Here is a 22,740-nt window from a genome sequence, read left to right as displayed (position 1 = left end):
TTGGCAGCTTTGTACATCAGGAGCTGATAGTCTAATTCCATAGTGACCATCAAACTAATATTGGTTTCAAATTTTGCCACAAGACCAGCAATTCCAGGATAGGGGCTAAGTCAATTATATTGACCCCAGTGCTCAACTGGTACTTTACTGATCTTGGCGGCATTTGAATCCACAGACGAAATTCCGCTAAGCATTTTGCCAGCTCACTGCTTTACCCATCAAATGAATATTAATGATTTCAGCTGATTAAGTAGCACAAGGCTACTTAATCAGGGAAAGATATATAATAGACTTAATCAATCCTCGTCCATTACAATTACTGACATTCCTATTAGTACTTGAGGATTGATAGGCTAAGTTAAGTTTAGCAAGATATGAACCCAGGACAATATGATATCAAACTACACAAAAAATGTTATCCACTTTGGTATTTTTTCCATGTCATCAATTTGACTTTTATTTAATTTGCTTTTTTATTATATTCGTTTGTTTTTATTTATTTTTAATACCAGCATAGGTATTAAAAATTGGTTGAATGAATACATATTACTGAGATGTTGTTTTTACAGCTGGAGGTTTTTGTACCTGTTTTTCAAGAAAGAGCCTTTTCATTCAACTAACCTTGGAAAATACTAACAATTTGTTGTTAATAAAAGACAATACGACACCATCCATAGCTCAGCTAAGTGCAGAATGTAAATATTAACATAAACATATGTGTGTCAATACAACACACACATGCAAGAGGCTTTGTACAATTTGTCATTTCACATTCACTCAGAAAACATTTATAAAAAAAAAAATTTTTTTTAAATCAATCCAATCTTTTGAGTCTTAGAAATAAAGACAGCACACTCTATGCCAAAACATTAAAAGAAAAGTTCTAAATAACAGATCTTCTCAGAAGCCAAAATAAATAATGAAATAAATGATTCTTCATAGAATACATATCCCCCTCTCACACTTCTCTCTTTCTCTCTCTCAAACTTCATGGTTAATACTGAGTTAGCTGTTCAAAGAATCATTCATCTTCAGGATCCATGTAACTGTTTCTAGAAGCAGCTGCATATTATAATGTCTGCAATTAACAAAGAAAGGAAACTAATTAGATTTGCATGAATTTTATAAAAATGGTTGATATTTTTTGTGTCATTATTTACATATTTCTTCTCTGTTGTTATAAATATTAGGTTTAGAGGAAGCCCCAAGACAACATGGGAAGAAGTACAAATGAGGACATGCGTAAGCTTGCAAGGAATGAAGCCCATATGCTCCACTGGATGTGCAATGTCAGTGTGCAAACACGACAGTGTAAGCGACCTGAGAGAAAAGTTGGATTTAAGAAGCATCAGATGTGGTGTGCAAGAGAGATGACTGCGCTGGTATGGTCATGTGTTGCAAATGAATGAGGACAGCTGTGTGGAAAAGTGTCACACCCTAGCAGTTGAGGGAACCTGTGGAAGAGGTAGACTCAGGAAGACCTGGGATGAGGTGGTGAAGCATGGCCTTTGAACATTGGGCCTTACTGAGGCCTTTGGAGATATGCTGTGCTTGAGAAGACCCAACAAGCCAAGTGGGACCATAGCCCGTGGCCTATGCCAGTGGGTGTAACCAGCCCACTTATGAGTACCCCTCATTCATTGGACAATAAACTTTGCTTGTGAAGACCTATTGAGGCAAGTAAAATCAAAATCACTGATGTGGCCGATGATAGTACCACCTGATTGGCACTCGTCCCAGTGGTACATTCAAAGCACATCCGAGTGTGGGGTGTAACCAGTCCACTTATGAGTATGCCTCATTCATTGGACAATAAACATTGTCTTGCGAAGAGCCATTGAGGCAAGTGAAATCAAATCAAAATCGCTGATGTGGTCGATGACAGCACTGCCTGATTGGTACTCGTGCATGTGGAACGTTTAAAAGCACATCTGAGCGTGATTGTTGCCAGGGCCATGGATTGGCTCCTGTGCCAGTGGCATGTAAAAAGCACCATTCAAGCATGATCGTTGCTAGTGTCGCTTTACCGGCACATGAAAAAAATTTGAGCGTGGTCATTGACAGTGTCGCCGGACTGGCTCCTGTGCAGGTAGCACATAAAAAAACACCTTTTAAGTGTGGTTGTTGCCAGAACTGCCTGACTGGCCCTCGTGCCGGTGGCACATAAAAGCACCCACTACACTCTTGGAGTGGTTGGCGTTAGGAAAGGCTTCCCATCCCCTAGGATGTCTAATGAAAACTACCCTCCTTAACACACAAGCTTAGTCAATGATGGCCTACCATGACAGGTTGTACTGGGTTACATGTTACCAGTAACACTAAGTGTGACCTGACATAAATACACACTCATCTACAAATCTATATATATACACACACGCATATTTATAATAGGCTTCTTTCAGTTTCCATCTACCAAATTTACCCTCAAGCCTTTGGTTAACTCTGGGCTGAAGTGCCATACAGTAGGACTGAGCTCAAGATCACATAGTTGGGAAGCAAGCTTCTCAACCACACAGCTACTCCTGGGTCTATCTATTGGGTTGGTGCATAATTTCTGCGGCTTCCTTTTCAACAAATTTTATTCAACAAAAACAATAAAAACATGTAGCAAAAACATCTTTAAATGATTATTCCGGAGCATGTTCACCATCTACTTCAATTACTGCTTCCCATTTGCTTGGCAGATAGTCAGACCGTCATTTAAATATGTTTTTGTTGAATAAAATGTGAGAAAAAGCCGCAATAATTATGCACCAACCCAATGTATCTATATACACATACACACACATCTAAAATTAAAAGGTTAAGTGAAACATGTACTCACTGAGCAATTCCATAGAAGGTGTTCATGGTAGATAGAAATGCATCTCGAGAAATGACATTTTCAAAACTAGATGCACATGAGCAGTAATTCTGCATGTTGTTATTTTTGATCTGTAGAAATAAATAATATTTAGAAACTGTTAGACATGGAAGACAGGCAGACAGATAAAATGTGTGACATTATTTGTCATATTGGATAGCTATGAATAGTTGTCACCTACATCTTCCCCTTGCAGCATTTACTCCTAATAGCAACAGGAAGAACTACTCTCAGTCATATCTAAAACTCCAGATACATAGGTTTAAGGGTTAACTAGTCAGAGCAAGATCTTAATCCTTTTGTTACCATATTTCTGTTGAATTACGCTGCCTTTCATCATCTCATCTTTTAACATCTGTTTTCCAAAGTGGCATGGGTTGGACAGTTTGACTGGAACTGGTAAACTGCACCAGGTTTTAGTCTGATTTGGCTTGGTTTCTACAGCTGGATGCCCTTCCTACCACCAACCACTTTACAGCGTATGCTGGGTGCTTTTAACACAGCACCACACAAGTACTTTAACGTGACACTGACACAAGTATTTTTTACATGGCACTGAACAAAGGTTTCTCTGTTCAAGTAAGGGGTAAATTGTACAAGGCTTGTGTTCAAAGTAAAATGTTACATGGCAGAAAAACTCGGACACTGAATGTAGATGATGTATGAAGGCAGAGTATAAGAATAATCAGCAATTATATGCATGAGAGAAAACTGGTATGAATATGTGATGTGTACAGAGGGTGACAGTTGAGCAAAGAAGTGCCAAGTGAACCTACAGGAAAGGAAACTGAAGACATGGAAAGGTATGGTGCAGGTTGATCATAAAATCTGAATCTCATGAAGGAGCTGATAATGTCATGTTTGAAACTATTTTCTGGTGAGATATGTCAAGTTTATTGAGGTAACATGACTTGCAGAAAATAACAAATCTATTTTTTTATTTGGTTAGATATTTAATATCATTACTGGAATAACCAAGAAATTTAATTTGGCAGTTAAAAGGCTGAGTTTTGAAGACTGAGATGTTTCAATTAATTTTGAAAATAACGAAGAATTTATTAAGGTAACCCTTTTGTGTTCAGATTACTCTGTCAAATGTAATACTTATTTATTTGCATTGTTCTGAACTGATCATGCATTATTTCATAGCTTTGAGATTTCACTGATGTGATTTGTTTATATTTCACAATGACACTGTAGGGTGAGTGTGAGAGGCCAGATCTGGTCTGTTTGAACATAAAACAGGTATTTGGGATGGATACCCATGCTAGCATGGAAGGCAGACATTAAACGATGATGATGATGATGGCTGGTTTAAATACTAAAGGCTTAAGTTAGTGTTTGGAACAAAAATTAATATCAAACTTTGATAGGTCTGCCCCATCTGGATAGATCTGGGCCGAGGAAACATACCAGACAACAACAGTAGTAGTAGTAGTAGTAGTTGCTGTTGTCATTGTCCTTGTCACAAGAAAGACTAAAAATGTAGTTTTGAGAAGACTGAAAGGTTTCCTTACCAATTTACACTTCACACATCTGGTATCCTGCAGGGTATAGGCAAGAGACTTGCGGTTAATAACCTCAACTAGACTGTGTTCTATCTCAGCTGCATCGTAATCAGTGTGACATTGGATACATGACCATGTAGCACTGTGGAACAACAAATGGGAAAGATAGAAAAAAAAAAAGACATTACAAAATACAGTTAATGAACAAAACAGAGTATGAATCATTAAACTTTTAGCATTCAGATTACCCAATCAAATATAATGCTTATTTATTCACTTTGTTTTGAATTAATCAAGCATTATATCATAGTTTTAAGATTTCAACAATGTGATTGTTTACTATTGGAACGACAGTACAGGGTAGGCATGAGAGGCCTGCTCTGTCCTGTATGAAGATAAAACAATTTGAATATTTGGGCTGGATATGGCTGATTTAATCCCTTAGCGTTCAGTTAGCTTATATATGTACTGCTTACTTATTCACATTGTTTTGGATTAATCCCTGTCCAATCCAACAACAAAAAAAATTGAAATGTGACAAAGAAAGGAAACTACATCAGTGGCTTACCCCAGAGTCTCTCGGTTCAAATAAGGATCTCGACAAAGATCCAAGTCTCGAATGTGATTACATGTCTTGCAGATAACCTGTCAGGAAAGAATTGCAGGAATTTATTTGATGCTTTATTTAACTACCATCCATGTGTTTATCAAAGAAACGTTACGAGATGATAAGACAATAACTATACAAAGCAATATGTATACATATATTGGGTCATCACATAAATAATGTGATTTTTTTTTATACTTCTTTTATTTTTCAAAATTACGATAAAGTTTTTTTTAATCTAAAATATACTCTCCTTAATTTTCTACAATGCTCTTCCATCTATCTGGTAGACTTGCAAGGTCCCTCTTACAAAATTCACTTTGTCTTCCAGTACTGTTCTGACCTCATCTACAGAATTCATATTTTTTTCTGTTCAAATGATTTTGAAGACAATAAAAAAAGATAATCAGATGGGGCAATGTCCAGTGAATATGGTGAGTGGGACATCCTTTTTCCATTCAAACTGCTCCAGCCTTCGGAATGTCATCCTTGCTGTATGTGGCCGAGCATTATTCTTATGGAAAAACACCTTTCATCTTGAAACCAAATTTGGTTGTTTTTCTTCTAGTGCTGACTTAAGCTACTCTTAGTAAATCTCTTTAGTTATCATTTGGTTTGGGCTTAAAAGTTCATAGTGAACTAAACCTTTCATGTCCCACCAAATAGATAACAACACCTTAGCTGGGTGGAGACCTTTAGCTTGGGGTAACAGTGAGTCCCCTTTCTCTACCCATTGTCTTTAGTGCTCGACATTTTTATAGAGAATCCATTTCTTGTCACCAGTCACTATTTGGTCCAAAAAAAGTTCATTCGAGAGACATGATAGCAAAGAAGAGCACACATTCACTCTCTGCATGTGATTAGACTAAGAAAGTTTGTGAGGGATCCTTTGACCCAATTTGTCGACTTTTCTGATGGCCAAATCCAAGCTTCTCTGCTAGTTCCCCAACAGTTATGATAGGATTTTGTTCCATCAGAGTTTGCAGGACATCCTCATTGAACTCTACAGACCTTCCAGAATAAGGCTCGTCTTCTAGGCTGTGGTTTCTGGAACCACTGTTGACACTGGCTTATACTTATTGTCTGATCCCCATATACTGCATTAATATTCCTTACACTTCCCTTTTCGCTGCTGCCTTTATTGAACTCATAAAGTGAAATATGCCAAAGATGCTACTTTGTCACTTCCATTATAGATTTGAAAAAATAACTGTTAAAATCGAAACTTGCACTAAGAATAAAAACATGATAAAATTCCTACCTGTTTTTATAGCAAGTTGATGCAGGTAGTTTATCTTGTCCCCCTCTGACCTTTAGTTCATGCAATTGAAAAAACTGCATTATTTCTGGGATGACATGTATGTGTCATACTACACTACGCATACACACATACATATACACACATTACAGCCACCTGTAAGATTCTAAAACTTGAGCAGTGGCCAAAACCATGCAGTGGGATTGATACTAAGACTACGTGGTTGGAAAGGAAGCTTCTTAACCACACAGTCATAATGTGTATGTGTGTGTGTGTCGATGATGATAATTGAAGACAGAGAGAAAAGTTTAGACCAGGTATCACGGCAACTCCTGCAAGTTGATGACTAAGTTCTCATAAATGAGTCAGTCAAGGCAATCCAAATTCAAATATAGAAGTAAAGCTTAGAGTAGAGAGATCATTAAGTAAATCAGAGTTTTAGTAAGAAAGAAGACAGAACTCTGCTGTCATCTGGGAAACGACCTGCTCAGTGTAAAAAAAAGGAGTAGCTAGGAATGCCATAGAGTGATGCTCAATGTAAGCTATAGAGGGAAAAGAGGTATAGTAGGATCATAAGTAGGCTGACTGGAAGATATCATATGCCAGATGTAATGAAGTAATTAGCAGTAAGAGTTCATCATCACCATTATCATGCATAGAGCTGACTGGGTCCACCAGTGCTCTCTCGCTGGCAATCATATGCCAGCCCCTCTGCATCCTCCAAGGTGATGTTGAACCTCTGGAGGTCTTCTCCAATTATGTTCAGCCATCTAGAGTAGGGCCAGCTATGAGGCCTCGTTCTAGCCTGCATGTATATATGTAAGCAGTGATTCTGCCACATAAGTTTAAATATTGTGAAAAAATATTTACCTCTGGAAGAATAAAAGATAAACAAGGATCTTTAAAGACAGCATCAGGAGAGAATTCTCCATATCCTATAAGTCGGAGAAGGTCCCTTCTTAATTTTGTGGTTTGAAGTGTTACATTAGTATCCAATGACAACACCTGTAACATAACAATTTATATATATATATATATATTGCAGAAATATGTAAGTAAACAATTAATTTAACTGAAGAAAGATGTCATCATTTGGTTTGAAAATTCAAATTAACAATACTATGATGTTTTTATTAATAAGTACTGAGAATAAAATAGAGACACACATCTATCTAACTCTTCATTTATTTAAATTAAAACATTAATTTTTAGGGTTTGAATATTGTGAGTAACCAGTATAAATCATACATTCGAAAATGAGCACATTAAAAACAGCAGTAACAACATCTACAACATATCTGTGTTATGTTAAACATACCGTTAGAACACTTTTGACAAACTCCAAAGCAGGACATGTTGGCTTCAAGTGGGAACCAGGAGGTTCTGGAAAATCACTGCCCTCATTCCCATAATGACTAGCAGATAGTTTCTTATGGATCTTCTGTGTTAGCCTAAAATGTAAAACGTTTTGACATTTCAAATATCAACAATTTTCATGGATTCTTAACAAGGAGGAATAACTGCCCCAAATTACCCAAACATCTGCTAAGACAAAAAGTATAAAGAAAACACAGATGTGGCAATGTGGTTAAGAAATTTGCTTCCTAAGCACATGGTTTTGGGTTCAGTACCACTGCATAGCATCCAAGGCAAGTATCATCTACTATGGCTTGTAAGTGGATTTAGTTGAAAATGAAAGAAACCCATCATATATATATATATATATATATATATATATGAATGTATATATAATCCTCATTTAATGTCCATTTTCCATGTTGCCATGGGTTGGACAGTTTGACTGGAGTTGGTAAGGCCAAGAGCTGCACCAGACTCCATTGTCTGTTCTGGCATGGTCTCTATAGCTGGATCTGCTATAGACCCATCTATTGTCTGTCTGTTCCCACTTCTCAGTCAAATGGCTGGACCAATGGTTATGATGTTTTTCGGGATTACAAAGGAGGTATTCAGGAAAAAAAAAAAAAGTACGATTGTCTAATGGATATTGAGCTTTGTATTAATAAATCACCTTTGATTTTTTTTTAGTTAAAATTCCGGCAACAAGGATTAACTCTGGATTTCCACCTCCATATTCCTCGTGAATTTAGAGGATTTAGATTTGCGATACTATCCCTTTATTTCTCATCGTAGATGGGCAGATTTGCTATCTTACTATAATGGGTGTTATGTTCATCTCTTTGTCTGTCCCCTCTTCACGGCCAGACAGCTGGACAATGGTTATGATATTTTTCAGGATGTGTGTCAGTATATAGTGTGTCTAATCATTTAGTGGTCATAGAAGTGTGTCAGTCTTGAGTAGGATTCGAAATGGCTGTTGTTTACAACTCTGTTTTGTCTATCAAAATAACCCATGGTACCAGAACATTCAGACATTATTTGCATAGAACAGTGAGAGGTAAATCTTAGTTTGATTTTTTTGCCACCCTAAATATTCTGCTCACACATTCACAGCAAACAAGGCACAGGGCCAGACTTTAGATTACGTAGGTGTATTTTTATCCACTCCGATGTTCACACATAGCCAGTTATATGTTGCTATGAGTAGAGCAACAGGCTCCAGTAATTTGAAAATTAGTGTCGATCAAACAGAAAATATCGTCTACAAAGTTTTGTAATCATATTGATATTATCGAAAGGAATATGATTCATAATTTAAATAAGGAAATTTGTGAACTTTGAATATATAAGAGTATAAACAAGCATAAAATAGTGTAAACAACTAAAATAAAAGTATATCTAAATAACATATTTTTCTTAATACTTTTTATATATTGATCGAAGGAAACTCTGGCTTTCGTTAGGAGTGGTCCACATAATCATTCATGATACAGAGGCTGGGAGCCTATTTCAGTTTGGGAGTGAATCGTCATCACACGTCACTTAGTCGCAAACACATCTCATATATCTGTGATAGAAAGCTGTATCACCAACAATAATGTGATTTCTCTAAGACATCATCCAGTAATCTATCAAGTCCACTTACACATTTCTCAATACATACTGCTGTTATGACTTCCCTCCCTCATTTTATGCCTCCATTGTAGATTTGCTAGTACAACTTACAGGTATGGTGATGCAAACAAGAAAAATAGAACTCAAAATATGAGTATGTAAATATTATTATTAATATTTAGTAGAAGCAACAGAGTGTGTTAGCACTTATCAAACTAGTTACAGGTCGAAGTGCTGATGGTTTATATAGCTGGTGAGCATTACGTATGTATTTACTTATTGAACAATATAAGGAGCAAACTATTTGAAGAATATGAACTATCCATATGACATTGTTATGATTTAAAATTTGATCTAGAACAATCCAGAGGAAAATGCAATTTGCACCAGCCATATAAACCCACTCCCCTTCAACCTGTAGCTAGTTTGATAAGTGCTAATGCACAAAACTCTTGGACCTTGAGTCACTCTGTTGCATCTGGTAAATATTAATAAATATTAATACCACGTTCCAGGGAGAAAAACTAGAAGTAGTTGATAGCTTCCGCTACCTAGGTGACCAAGTCAGTAGTGGGGGTGGGTGTGCTGAAAGTGTAACTGCTAGAGTAAGAATAGCCTGGGCAAAGTTCAGAGAGCTTTTACCCCTGCTGGTGACAAAAGGCCTCTCGCTCAGAGTAAAATGCAGACTGTATGATGCATGTGTACGAACAGCTATGCTACATGGTAGTAAAACATGGGCTGTGACTGCTGAGGATACGCGTAAGCTCACAAGAAATGAAGCCAGTATGCTCCGATGGATGTGTAATGTCAGTGTTCATAATCGACAGAGTGTAAGTACCTTGAGAGAAAAGTTGGACCTAAGAAGCATCAGTTGTGGTGTGCAAGAGAGACGTTTGCGCTGGTATGGACACGTAGTAAGAATGGATGAAGATAGTTGTGTGAAAAAGTGCCACACCCTAGCGGTTGAGGGAACCTGTGGAAGAGGTAGACCCAAGAAAACCTGGGACGAGGTGGTGAAGCACGACCTTCGAACTTTAGGTCTCACCAAGGAAATGACTAGAGACCGAGACCTATGGAAGTATGCTGTGCGTGAGAAGACCCGGCAAGACTAGTGAGACCATAACCCGTGGCCTCTACCTGGTATGTAGTCAGTCGACTTATACATACCTTTCCTTCTTGGGACACAAAACTCCACTTGTCAAGACCCGTTGAGGCAAGTGAAAATCAAAATCAAAATCAAACCAAATCAAATCAGATATCAGAAAGCAGAACCAAAATCGAAGTCGATCAACATCGATGGAAATTGCAGCTGTGATACCAGTGCCGGTGACAAGTAAGCGAACCATCCGATCATGGCCGTTGCCAGCGCCGCCCTGACTGGCCTCCGTGCCGGTGGCACGTAAAAAGCACCATCCGATCGTGGCTGTTGCCAGCCTCACCTGGCCCCCATGCCGATGGCACGTAAAAAGCACCATCCGTCCATGGCCGTTTGCCAGCTCAATCTGGCACCTGTGCGGGTGGCACGTAAAAAGCACCCACTACACTCACGGAGTGGTTGGCGTTAGGAAGGGCATCCAGCTGTAGAAACACTGCCAGATCAGACTGGGTCTGATGCAGCCTTCTGGCTTCACAGACCCCAGTTAAACCATCCAACCCATGCTAGCATGGAAAGCGGACGCTAAATGATGATGATGATGATGAAAGATAATATAACTTACATAAACATCTGCTGTGCAAGATCACCCTGGATTAAATCTTGTGCAAAAGTCACTATACTTGGGGCAGTTGAGTAATCTGTGATGGTCTGAAACAGAAGAAGGTTGAAAAGGGAAAATAAAAGCAGGTTAGCAGGAAAATTCAAATGACAATCTGATACCTAAATTCATTAGTTTTTTTTTTTTTTTTACAAATATCTTATGTAAATTTCATAATAATTGTGGACGTGAGTTTATTTGGAGTTTTAACCCTTTAGCATACAGATTAATTTACTAAATGTAATACTTGTTTGTCCACGTTTTTTTAAATTAATCATGTAGTTTCTTGTAGCTTCAAGATTTTGAAAATGTGATTGTTTATTTTTAGAATGACATTGTAGGGCAGGTGTGAGAGGCTGGATCTGGCCAGTTTCTATCTAAAACAGACAGAATATTTGGGCCAGATATGGCCAGTTTAAATGCTAAAGGGTTAGACCATTGATTTATAGTTGCAAAGGTGCAGGTGTAGTTGTGTGGTTAAGAAGCCTGATTCACAACCATGTAGTCTTGGGTTCACTCCCACAGTATCTTCTACTATAGCCCCAAGCTATAGACGAAGACTACCTTGTGAGTGGATTTGATAGATGAAACCCAAAAGGAGTCTCATCATGTATATATATGTGTGGATGTGTTTGTTGTATCTACCCTTGTCCTGACATCACGTAATGACTGTAAGCAAGCATCACTGTCATACAAGCAGCATTTGTTTCCAATCTTCCACAAAACATGCCTGACCATAGGAAAATATTACCTTTCTTGGAAAGAGTTAAGGGTTGACAACATAAGTTTAGGTTGTTGGAGCTGGGGGGGGAGTTATAATAGAGGATACTTCTCTAACAACATGAAACCACATTGTTGGTTGGAAAGCAAGCTTCTTAACCACACTGCCATCTATTTGGTGTATTCTCAATGAGAATATATTGGTCTATTATTTGATAAGCATTCAGGTGGTAATTCTAAAATCAGCCTTCTTAATTTGCGTTGGACAAAGCATATCTCTAAAATTGTCAAGAAGGCCAAGGGTGTCTTGGCATCACTCAGCAAGACTTTTGTTAGCCGCTCTCCAGCCATCTATTTAAAACTGTATACAGCTATGGTACGACCACACTTGGAATTTGCATCATCAGTTTGGAATCCCTATCTTGCTCAGAACATTGACCTCCTGGAATCTGTCCAGAGACGTGCAACCAAACGCATACCCTCCATCAGACACCTACCATATTCTGAGCGCCTTGTTTCCCTGGGCATGGATTCACTGAAGCTCCGGCGTCTGGCGACGGACTTGGTAAACACCCACAAGGTTATCAACCACCTCACCAACAACAACACTGAACACCTTTTTGATCTCCATGTGTCTAACACACGTGGACATGCCTACAAAGTCAGAAAACAGCACAGCTCCCATGACTTTCGGAAACATTTTTTCACGCTCAGGGTTGCTGAAGCGTGGAATAAACTGCCTGCATCAGTTGTTGACTGCCATGACACTGCATCCTTTAAGGCCCTCATGCTTCCCGAAATCCGTCGAAACTACACCTGATTATATATACACTTTAGATGAGTTGTAGTGCACCTGAGCACTGTACACAATTATTATTATTATTAAGACTGTGTTAGACACTGATTAATTAAATCCAATAATCCCAACATCAGCTAATCTATCTTCAAAAACAAGATGGTATCAACCAGATTCCAGCCATAATATAGTTCAATATAGTTCTATCTTCATTAGCAATCTTTAAATACGGAGTAATTTTTTTTTTGTAATTTTCACTCATTCCTCATTAATAACAAATAGGAAATGATTTTTAAGAAAACATTTCTGTGAACTTAATTCAAAGATTGCCATTATAATCTTGATGAGATGAAATTAAATAACTAATTAATCTCCTAAAATTGTAATAATTTCTAACATTTACTGACCTGAGTCTGACTTGAACGACGCCGTACAGGTGTGTTACCAGGAGTTCTACGTCTGTGTTCATCTTGGATTTCATTGTACATTGAAAGAATATATCCAGCAATGATCATCTAGAAAATAAAACAGTTTACAACATTTACAACAAACTGAAGTGCCAACTACTCAATGTGTCAAATAAACCAAACATTTTAGTAAAGCTGAGCCACTAAGGGAGGCCTTGGTCTGTCAGAAATAGCAGCTAAATCTCCCTCAAAGTACAGGTTGCATTATGTGGTCCTGGATTCCCAGTAAACAGAAAGGGACTGGAGGGCTGTTATTGGAACATTTTTATTTAATGTCTGCTTGATGAGGACTGATCTAGAGCAAAACAACAACTAGTATAAAGAACTTCAGTTATTTTGAGACAATGAAGGAACTAAAACCTTCGCAATCCTAGATTTCCTTGACCAGGGCAGACTTGAGGCTAAACAACAAGAACAAGTACCTTTGTTGGTTCCTTCTCCTCACAATTCACTGGGTCCCAATCTTCCCTTAGAATCTTTCCAAGAACTATGGTCAGTAATACTTTAGGAAGGAACATTAGTTTAAAAAACTATTTCCTTCTACAATTTGTATATACCAGGGCTTCTTAGATTTTTTAAAACTGATACACCCAATTATAATTTAATTACTATTCACCTGCCAAACAAATTAATTTATTATACTGAAGTGTTGATACATTCCTGTGGTTTAACCGGCCATATGCGGTCAAAATATTCTATCTCTTTTATGTTTAAACTGGCCAGATCCAACATCTCATATCTACTTTACAATATTATAGTAAAAATATACTATCCCATCACTGAAATCTTGAAGCCACAAGATAATGCAGGATTAATTCAAGACAATGTGAATAAGCATTACATTCGATAGAGTAATCTGAATGCTAAAGGGTTAAAAAATCTGTGATGCTGTGGAAAGGGGATGGTAAAAGTGTATGAGATAGAGATTCTAATGAAAATTACTGGCACATACACACCCACACACAATTAGGTGTGTATGAGAGAGAGAGTGAAGGATATGTATATGTGTGCATGCCATCAGTGTTCATGTGGGTGTGTGTGTGTGTGGAAGGTGTCATATGATGAACGATGAAGTTGAAGCTAATAGGTAAAGAATGAAAATTGTTAATAAAAAAATGGTAAAATATGAACGATGATGATAGGCAAGAATATATTGCAGAAGCCCAAATGAGAAAACAGGCTAGAAGAGAAAAAACATGGTTGAAGGGAATAGACAAAATTAAGGAATTATGAAGGAAATGACAAGATATTATTACTGAGGGGTGGAGCTGGGATATGTTTATGGTCAACACTATACCACAAAATGGGCCATGACATTTTCACAGGTACTGCTAGTTAAATTTACCTGTGTTTAATACAATTTATATGAGACAAAAATATCAGTAAATATCTAATTACAAACAATACAGCATTAATCACCCAACTGCATAAAGATCTGGTGTACTCAGTTATTCAGAATATCAGTGATTGTATTAATCACATATTGGAAGTGATAAATTTTGTCTAAGTATGTGGCTGCAAGTACATACCATTGACAAGGCCCAAGAAATACATTTGGCATTCTCACGAACCACTGCTGGGACAATTTTTCAACTCCCTCTGATATATATTGTGTTTTTTAACACATCATGTCTATAAGAGATTTTATCTTGGACCAAAACCAAAGTGTCTTGTTTGTTAATGGTGTATATAATTTAAGAATGATATATAGATGGTTATTCCACCTTTAATGTTTAAATCACTTTTTAAATATGAAGGATGGATTTAGAATTCACAGAGAAGATCACTAATACTGATTTCAAATTTTGGCCAGCAATTTTGGGGGAGGATTAAGTCGATTACGTCAACCCCAATGCTCAACTAGTATTTATTTCATTGACCTTGTAAGGAAGAAAGGCAAAGTTGACCTCAACAGGATTTGAACTCAGAAACTTTAGATGGACAAAATGCTGCTTTGCATTTTGTCTGGTGTGCTAATGATTCTGTCAGCTCACTGCCTTGAAGATCACTAATATTAAATTGCAGGTTTGTGAGTTTGAGGTTCAAATCATTATATTCTGTGTCCAAAGTATTTCTCTGTTTAGGTAACCCTAAATTTCATCACATACAAACTAGGATATTTTACATGAAAAATTCACCCCACTCACTGTAAACCCCTAAGCTTTTATTCATCCCTACCAAAATTTTATTCATCTCCAGGGATCTATATGTAGCACTTTGAGAAGCTTTGGTGTAAATATTTATACTTTTAGCCAAGAAGGAAGACAGTACCTAAAGCTGCATTACTGGGGTAATAGATAAAGTCTATTACCTACGTAGGTCAAAGTGGAATTTGAACTGAGGACACAAAGTGCCAGAACAATACCAAAAGACAACCTTCTAACAATTCTGTTATTCCATTGGTCTGGGTTGATACTTGAAGCAGAAAATTAACTTAATTCCTCTGTGTAAACTTACATTAAAATTGGTTTGACAGGCACCACTTTCAGGAAGGAATTGGACAATATTCCAGTTCATCTCAATTTCTGGCTGGAAAATAGAATTAAATCTTTTTTTTAAATGCATAAATAAATAAAAACAAAGAAAATGAAATAGTTTTATTTTGAAATTTGAATATTTTGAGACATAAAGGGTTATTTTGCCCTTGACCATCCTCCATTTTTATCAGACTGTCACGTAAAATGCACTCATGCTGGTGCCAAGTACGCTGCACTCGTGCTGGTGCCATGTGGAATGCACTCATGCCAGTGCCACATAGAATGCACTTGTGCTGGTGCCATGCAGAAGCACTTGTGCTGGTAGCATGTGAAAGCATCCAGTACACTGTAAAGTGAGAAGCGTTAGAAAGGGTATCTAGCCAAAGAAACCATGTCAAGACAGACAACTGGAGCCTGGCCAGCTCCTGTCAAAGTGTCCAACCCATGCTAGTATGGAAACAGATGTTAAACAATGATGATGATTATCATCATCATGATTTTAATGTCTTTTTGTGTGTGCGTTTGCATGAATCAGATGAGAGTATGTTGGGGTAGAGATTCCTATGGCTGAATGTTCTTCCTGAGGACAACACCCCTCTTGTTTCCGAGCAGAGTCATAATCTCCTGGTCTACTGAACAGCAGACCGGCTGGGCAGGATAGAGAACTGGAAACAAATGACACCATATGAATTAGCCTGTTGTTTACAACCAGTAAACACACATGAAGATGAGGGGTAATATGAACATACTCACACAAATGCACACATACACATAAATGGCTTCTTTTAGTTTCTATCCTCCAAAATGCCTAAGGCTTTGGTTTAATCACGGCTATAATAGAAGACATTTGCCCAAGGTACCAATGGGACTAAACACAAACCCATATGGTTCTATATTTAAGAGATGAGGAATTATGTACATTATTTACATTTCATGGATATTTGTCCTCATCTTGTCTCTTGTTAACACGTTTCGGCTGATATACCCTCCAGTCTTCATCAGGTGTCTTGGGGAAATTGTGAACCTGGGTTCTCATCCCTAAGGTATTTTTTGATGTTATTATTATTATTATTATTATTATTATTCAGATCACTGCCTGGAATTGAACTCGGAATCTTGGGGTTAGTAGCCCATGCTCTTAACCCCAAGATTCTGTTCGATTTCAGACAGTGACCTGAATAATAATAATAACAACAACAACATCATCATCAAAAAATACCTAAGGAATGAGAACCCAGGTTCAAAATTTCCCCAAGACATCTGATGAAGGCTGGAGGGTATATCAGCCGAAACGTGTTAACAAGAGACAAGATGAGGACAAATATCCTCAAATGTAAATAATGTACAAAACCATATGGTTGGGAAGCAAACTTCTTAGTCACACAGCCACGACTGTCTTAGCAACACTGTAGGCACCTGGACAAATCAATGGGCTAGGCTCTATAGTATTCATTTATTGACAAGCCAGAGTATATATAGATCAGAATCAGAATGAGATGATCAGGTATAGCTGAATGCTGATGATATGATATGGTTGACTGGACATTTAGCCTGTTTTAGTGACAGTACTTTTGGATGCTGGAGGTACACACACACACTGAAATAAACACATACAGATAGAATGAATGAGAAAGTGCAAGGGAGAGAAAGACAGACAGACAGGCATTACAATTTGCTTAAAACACTTTCCCTTACCTCACACACATAAAGAGAAATATGCTCACACATAGAGAGGGAGAGAAAGAGATGAAGGAGACAAATACATTAAAACATTTGGTGTTATAAAAGTTAATATTGAATCAACAATAACAAATGGAGGGTGCCAAAACAGCTGAACCTAAACACCTCATACCCAATCAGGATTAGGCCCTTAGACCTGTGAGGTTCCCAGGCAACAGCCCAGTGTGCTCAGTCCTTTAAGAATGGCACTGCATACAGCAATACCAACACCTTCTAAATCATTATTTGATGTGACTCCTTAGTGTTTGTAAATTTTTCATAAATTGTAAAATGAAACTTCAAAACTGTCAAACAAACCTCATCATTAGAATCATCATCTAATTTTTCTCCTTCATTATCCATATCCTCTTCTGCATCAGACTCTTTCTCTTTCTCTTCATCATCATCATCATTACCTCCTTCAGGATTTTCAGATTCAGCAGAAGATGGTAATTTACCTTTCACTCCACCATGATTAGCCTAGAAGAACAGCAACAACAGCATCATCATCATTAACCATCAAGAAGTTTGTTATATAACATATCAATATTAGTTTGGTTAAATATGGTACCATCTGGTACTGGATAGCTGAGATTATAGCAGTGTATTATAAACTCTATTATACCATTTGTACTCCAGTATTCATCAACACTATTACACACTTAACAGAGCATACTTGCATCATTTCTTCCTAGCCTCCACAAAACCTCTTCACACAAGACCCACATGTCATTACTTTGCAACATTGCACTTCACACAAAAATATTGTGGAATTTGAGAGAAAAAACTTTTATTACCAGTGAAGCTCCCTAATGTTCCTCACCTCATTCTTACTTTTTCAGAACTCTCATCTCCACTGCTAATTAGGTCACCTTCATAACAAAAGCTATCAACTATTGCTAGGAAGCATTCAAAGCTTTTAAAAACATTCATTTCATATATACTCTTTTCCTCTCTCTGCTAACAACTCCTCTGTGTCTGTCACATATAAAGTCTACAATCTGTCAAAATGTCTGTGATCTCACTACACCTTGTGCTTCCATAAATTACAATAAGCACACTATATAGAATTCTTACCTACTCCTTTTCTACATGTCAAACATAGTTTTTCCTGATGGCAGCAGGGTACTGTTTTTTTTTTTTTCCTGGTGACTAAAACTGTCTTTGCTAAGTTTACTTTGAGGTCTCTTGGTGCTAAGTCTAAAATTTCCTCTCTGAATCTCTGACCAATTTATCTATAGGAACTAAGTCATCCAGCATGCAAGCATTCCCACAGACAACTGGTTTTAAACACCTCTGTTGTGACCTGAAGACCCGTAACAGGACTGAAATGAGAGCAGAGCCCTGGTGTGCACCAAACTGCACTCAATACAATTCAAAATTGTTCAGAAGTAAAATACTCACAGAGTCCATCCACAAGAGATACTCCCAGCACTGCTCTACAGTAAATTCTATCAAATGGAACAGGTTACGTGATTTAATGCTGCTTGTGATGTAATTCATATAACTGAGGGCATTGTCAATAGACTGCTTCTTGGTACAGAGCAAAATCATGTTGAAATTGGCAAATACTATCAAAGAACCAAGTCGCTGGAATTCAGCTATCAGCTGTGAATTGGAAGGAAACAGAGTTTATAATTAAATATAGAAGTATGAGAGATGATTCAATATATACGTATGAAATGGCATTGATGATGGTTAAATATATGAAAATATATATACAGCATGGTTGTTATGTTGTGCAAGTTTGAAAGGACATTCTATAGATGCATATATGATGGCTGTGTGATTTAGATATTAGCTTCCCAATTATGTGATTTTGGGTTCAGTCCAAATACATGCTACCTTGGACAACTGTCTTCTACTATAGCTCTAGACTGGCCAAAGCCTTGCGAGTGAATTAGGCAGAAGCTTGACATGTGTATGTGTGTATATGTATGTATGCTTTCTGTTTTGTCATCACACAATAGTTGTAAATGAGTATCCCCATCATACAAGAGGTGTTATTCAATTCCAATCTTCCATTAAAATACATCTGGCCAAGGTGAAATATTACCATTCTTGAAAACAAGTTAGAGTTGGCAACAGGAAGGGCTTCTTGCCTTGAAAATCTGCCTCAACAAATCTCATCTGATCCATGCAACCACGGAAATATAGATGTTAAATTGATGATGATAAAGATAATCAAAGAGGATTTCATGAGGTAATTACCTGGAGGAAAATTTTCTTCATCATTCCATTAAGTGTTCTTCGCAAGGCTGGATCATATAAAAGAGCTGTCGGAGATCGCAACCACCTGTGAGGAGAAGACAAAGATCTGAGATGTTTCCACAGTCAATGGAGTTAAATTTGAATACAACAGTTATCTTGTGAGGAATTAATAAATCTGCCAATACCCATACTGCATCAGTTTGTTGTGACCTACAGATATGCTGTCTCCATTTTCTGTCTTTTCTATTACTACTATAATGACCTCTGCTCTTACCTCCACCTTGTGCCCTTACTGCTGTGTCCAACATCCACACTGGACCACACCAATCCCCATACCTACAACATTGCTCTGGAATCTTCTCCCTTGCTCATGTCTGATGTACAACAGCTTAAATGAAACATTAATGATGTCAAGCTCAATGGTCTTGGAGGACCTGCAAGTGTTGTGGGCACTGCCCTTCCTCCAGACTAAGCAAGGACCCACTCCTCCAGATCAACTCCTTTCTAACAAATTTATAACCATCCCATCTTTATCCTGTGTGTAGGGAACCCACAACAAATCCAGAATGTCAGACATGTTTTTTTACTTCCCTAAATGATTGTAATTACAGCAAACTCAGTACATGATTGGCACTTTATTTTATCAATCCCAAAATGATGACAGGCACAGTTAACCTTAGTGGGATTTGAACTCAGAATGCAAAGAGCCGGAAGAAATGCCACAAAGCATTTTTACTGATGTGCTAACAATTCTGCCAAGAACAACAACTAGTATTTTGAGGAAAAGCATAAATATCTGAAATCTCATAGTTTTCTCCTCACGCAAGAAGGAGTGGATATTCACAAAAGAAATGAGGCAGAGCCCATGACCTGTACAGGTGAGATGGATATGGTTGAGAATGAGTTTCATATCTGTTGAAGTGGAGAGGGAGTTAAAAGGTGTTGATTCTCCAGGAAGGACTAATTGGGTAAACTGTGAGAAATCTGGAAGATGAGGTATAGCAAGGATGATGATGATGATAGAGAGAGAGAGAGAGGGGGAGTATAAAATGCACCAGTGTGTAAGGAAGGAGTCTGTAGCATATGTACATAGTTTACTAGATTAACCCTTATATTACCATATTTCTGTTAAAATATGCTGCCTTTGTTTTGGTTGCTTTGAAAAATAATGAAGTATTTTGTAAAATGACTGCTACTATTAAGCTACTGCCTGGAACATAATTCAACATAGAAATTTGATGGACAGTTTTAATTTAGATCACTTTAAAACAAAGTTTGTATCATAGAATCAATGGTGGATTCAGGTGGATTGGTATGTAAAGGGTTAAAGCAGCATAGGGCTGTTACAGTGGTATAACAGTAGAAGTGACAGAGGACACTGTGCCCCTGTGACTTACTGATTGTTACCAGTCAGTTGAATGACATTTTTTTGTACATGATCCAGGATATTTGTATATGTAGTAGCATAGCAGTGATGTGATCAGTACTTCAATATTGGTTTCAAATTTTGGCACAAGGCCAGCAATTTATGGTAAAGGGTTAAGTTGATGACATTGATCCCAATGATCAACTCATACTTATTTTATCGACCCCTAAAATATGAAAGGCAAAGTTGACCCTGAACTTAGAACATAAAGACAAGACGAAATGTTGCTAAGCATTTTGACCAGTGTGCTTACAATTCTGCTGGCTTGCTGCCTTTGATCAGTTCTTCAATATTGGTCACAAGTCTGAGCACCTTGTGACATCAAGGCAGAATCACATTAAACTATGTCCAGAATTAATTAAGTATGACTTTTGTGTCATCAGCTGGAAACAATAATTTTAAAGAAACAAGAAAAACAACAAAGACCTACCTATAGAAGTGTACAATCTGGTTGTCAGCGAAAACATTTTTGTAAGCTGTCACATCTCTAACCCAACCTTGAATCATGGTTTTCAGGATTCTGAAAAGAAAAAAAAAATCACAAGACATTTGCATAAGGGACATATTAGAAAAAGGGGAAAAAATACCCTACATTGTAATAAATCCCTCAAAAAATACAAAATTATATTACCATATTTGATGGCATATAAGACGCACTATTTTCCAACAAATATGCCTTGAAAAAACTCAATTTGGGTCCTATATGAAAAGTTGGGCTTACATTACATATAAAACCATTTTTCTGAATATGTGCCACTGAAATTGAGATGCACTTAATACATCAGTGCATCTTTTATGCTATCAAATGCTTCATAATTGGTTTTAATAAGATCAGTGGGTTGTGGCTAATTGGGGTACTGCCATCAACTTAAATAAAGTTGGGTGGGTGGGAATCACTCGCCTAAACATAATTACTGTTGCTAGGCATCATCATCATTATAATAACGATTTTTATTTCAGGCACAAGGCCACAAATTTTAAGAGCGGGATGTCATTGCCATCATCCTTTAACATCCATTTTCCATGCTGGCAAGCATGGGAGCTGCACCAGGGTTCCAACCTGATGCAGCTCTCCTGCTTCCAGCTCTGGATGTTTTAATTTAATCTTTAGTACTGGTGCCACAAGAAAATACATCCAGAACACAGAGTAAAGTGGTTGGTGAGAGAGAGAGAGAAAGAGATCATAAGGTCAAGGGTGTCCCTAAGTTTTGTCATATCAAGGACATGGCAACCAGTACACATATTTAGTTGGTCTTAGGAAGGGCCCTGGCTGTAGAAATGACAAAATGAAAATAGACAATTTAGATGTGGTCTCGGAACCACATTTAAGAGATACTAACTCTGCATATGAGCTGGTTCTAGTTATGGTCAACTCATCTAACCAAGCCAATATGTAAAGCAGATGACACTGGTAATGAATCAGCCCAGAAACCCTAAAAGCAAAATAAATCTTGGTAGGGATAAATTAAAGATTTTTTTCTAAGTACATTATTGAAAAGTTTTATGTAAGAGAGAGGAGAATAGGTGATTTACTAAACCTGAGAGAAGTTTTGGAAGACGGAGACCCAGGAAGACATGGCACAAAGTATTGAAGGCCCATCTCAAAACGCTGTATCTAATGATGGGGATAATAGAGGACCAAGCTACGTGGCATGTTGCTGTATGCGGGAAGGCCTGCCCACCACAACAGAATTGAGATCCTAAAACCAAGGTGTCATGTAAAAAACAGTGGTGTGGGTGCTGGTGCCATGTAAAAAGCACTGAGGATAGTGCCACATAAAAAGCACCCAGTACACTCTGTGGAGTGGTTGGCATTAGGAATGGCATTCAGCCATAGAAACCAAGCCAAAACAGACTATGGAACCTGGTGCAGTCCCTGGCCTTGCCAGTTCCTGTCAAGCCATCCATCCCATGCCAGCATGGAAAATAGACATTAAATGTTGTTGATGATGATGATGATG

At 37.6% G+C, this 22,740-nt stretch overlaps 1 protein-coding gene across 1 annotated transcript in view; it reads right to left on the bottom strand.

Moving 5' to 3' along the window:
• Positions 1 to 476: 476 nt before the first annotated feature.
• Positions 477 to 22,740, bottom strand: part of LOC115211854 (DNA polymerase epsilon catalytic subunit A-like) — a 110,687-nt gene continuing 88,423 nt past the window's right edge. Inside the window, exons 39-51 of the mRNA XM_036502729.1 lie at positions 21,210 to 21,299; positions 19,354 to 19,438; positions 18,547 to 18,750; positions 17,461 to 17,622; positions 15,404 to 15,475; positions 12,887 to 12,994; positions 10,928 to 11,013; positions 7,555 to 7,687; positions 7,107 to 7,241; positions 4,940 to 5,016; positions 4,381 to 4,513; positions 2,825 to 2,934; positions 477 to 1,078 (exon numbers count right to left, since the gene is read on the bottom strand). Of these exons, the coding sequence (XP_036358622.1) occupies positions 1,006 to 1,078; positions 2,825 to 2,934; positions 4,381 to 4,513; positions 4,940 to 5,016; positions 7,107 to 7,241; positions 7,555 to 7,687; positions 10,928 to 11,013; positions 12,887 to 12,994; positions 15,404 to 15,475; positions 17,461 to 17,622; positions 18,547 to 18,750; positions 19,354 to 19,438; positions 21,210 to 21,299 (1,468 nt within the window). The 3' untranslated portion in view covers positions 477 to 1,005. The remainder of the gene's footprint in view (positions 1,079 to 2,824; positions 2,935 to 4,380; positions 4,514 to 4,939; positions 5,017 to 7,106; positions 7,242 to 7,554; positions 7,688 to 10,927; positions 11,014 to 12,886; positions 12,995 to 15,403; positions 15,476 to 17,460; positions 17,623 to 18,546; positions 18,751 to 19,353; positions 19,439 to 21,209; positions 21,300 to 22,740) is intronic.

Source organism: Octopus sinensis, linkage group LG5 (assembly GCF_006345805.1).
Source record: "Octopus sinensis linkage group LG5, ASM634580v1, whole genome shotgun sequence".
NCBI lineage: Eukaryota > Metazoa > Mollusca > Cephalopoda > Octopoda > Octopodidae > Octopus > Octopus sinensis.
This window is presented reverse-complemented; position numbering and strand designations above follow the sequence as displayed.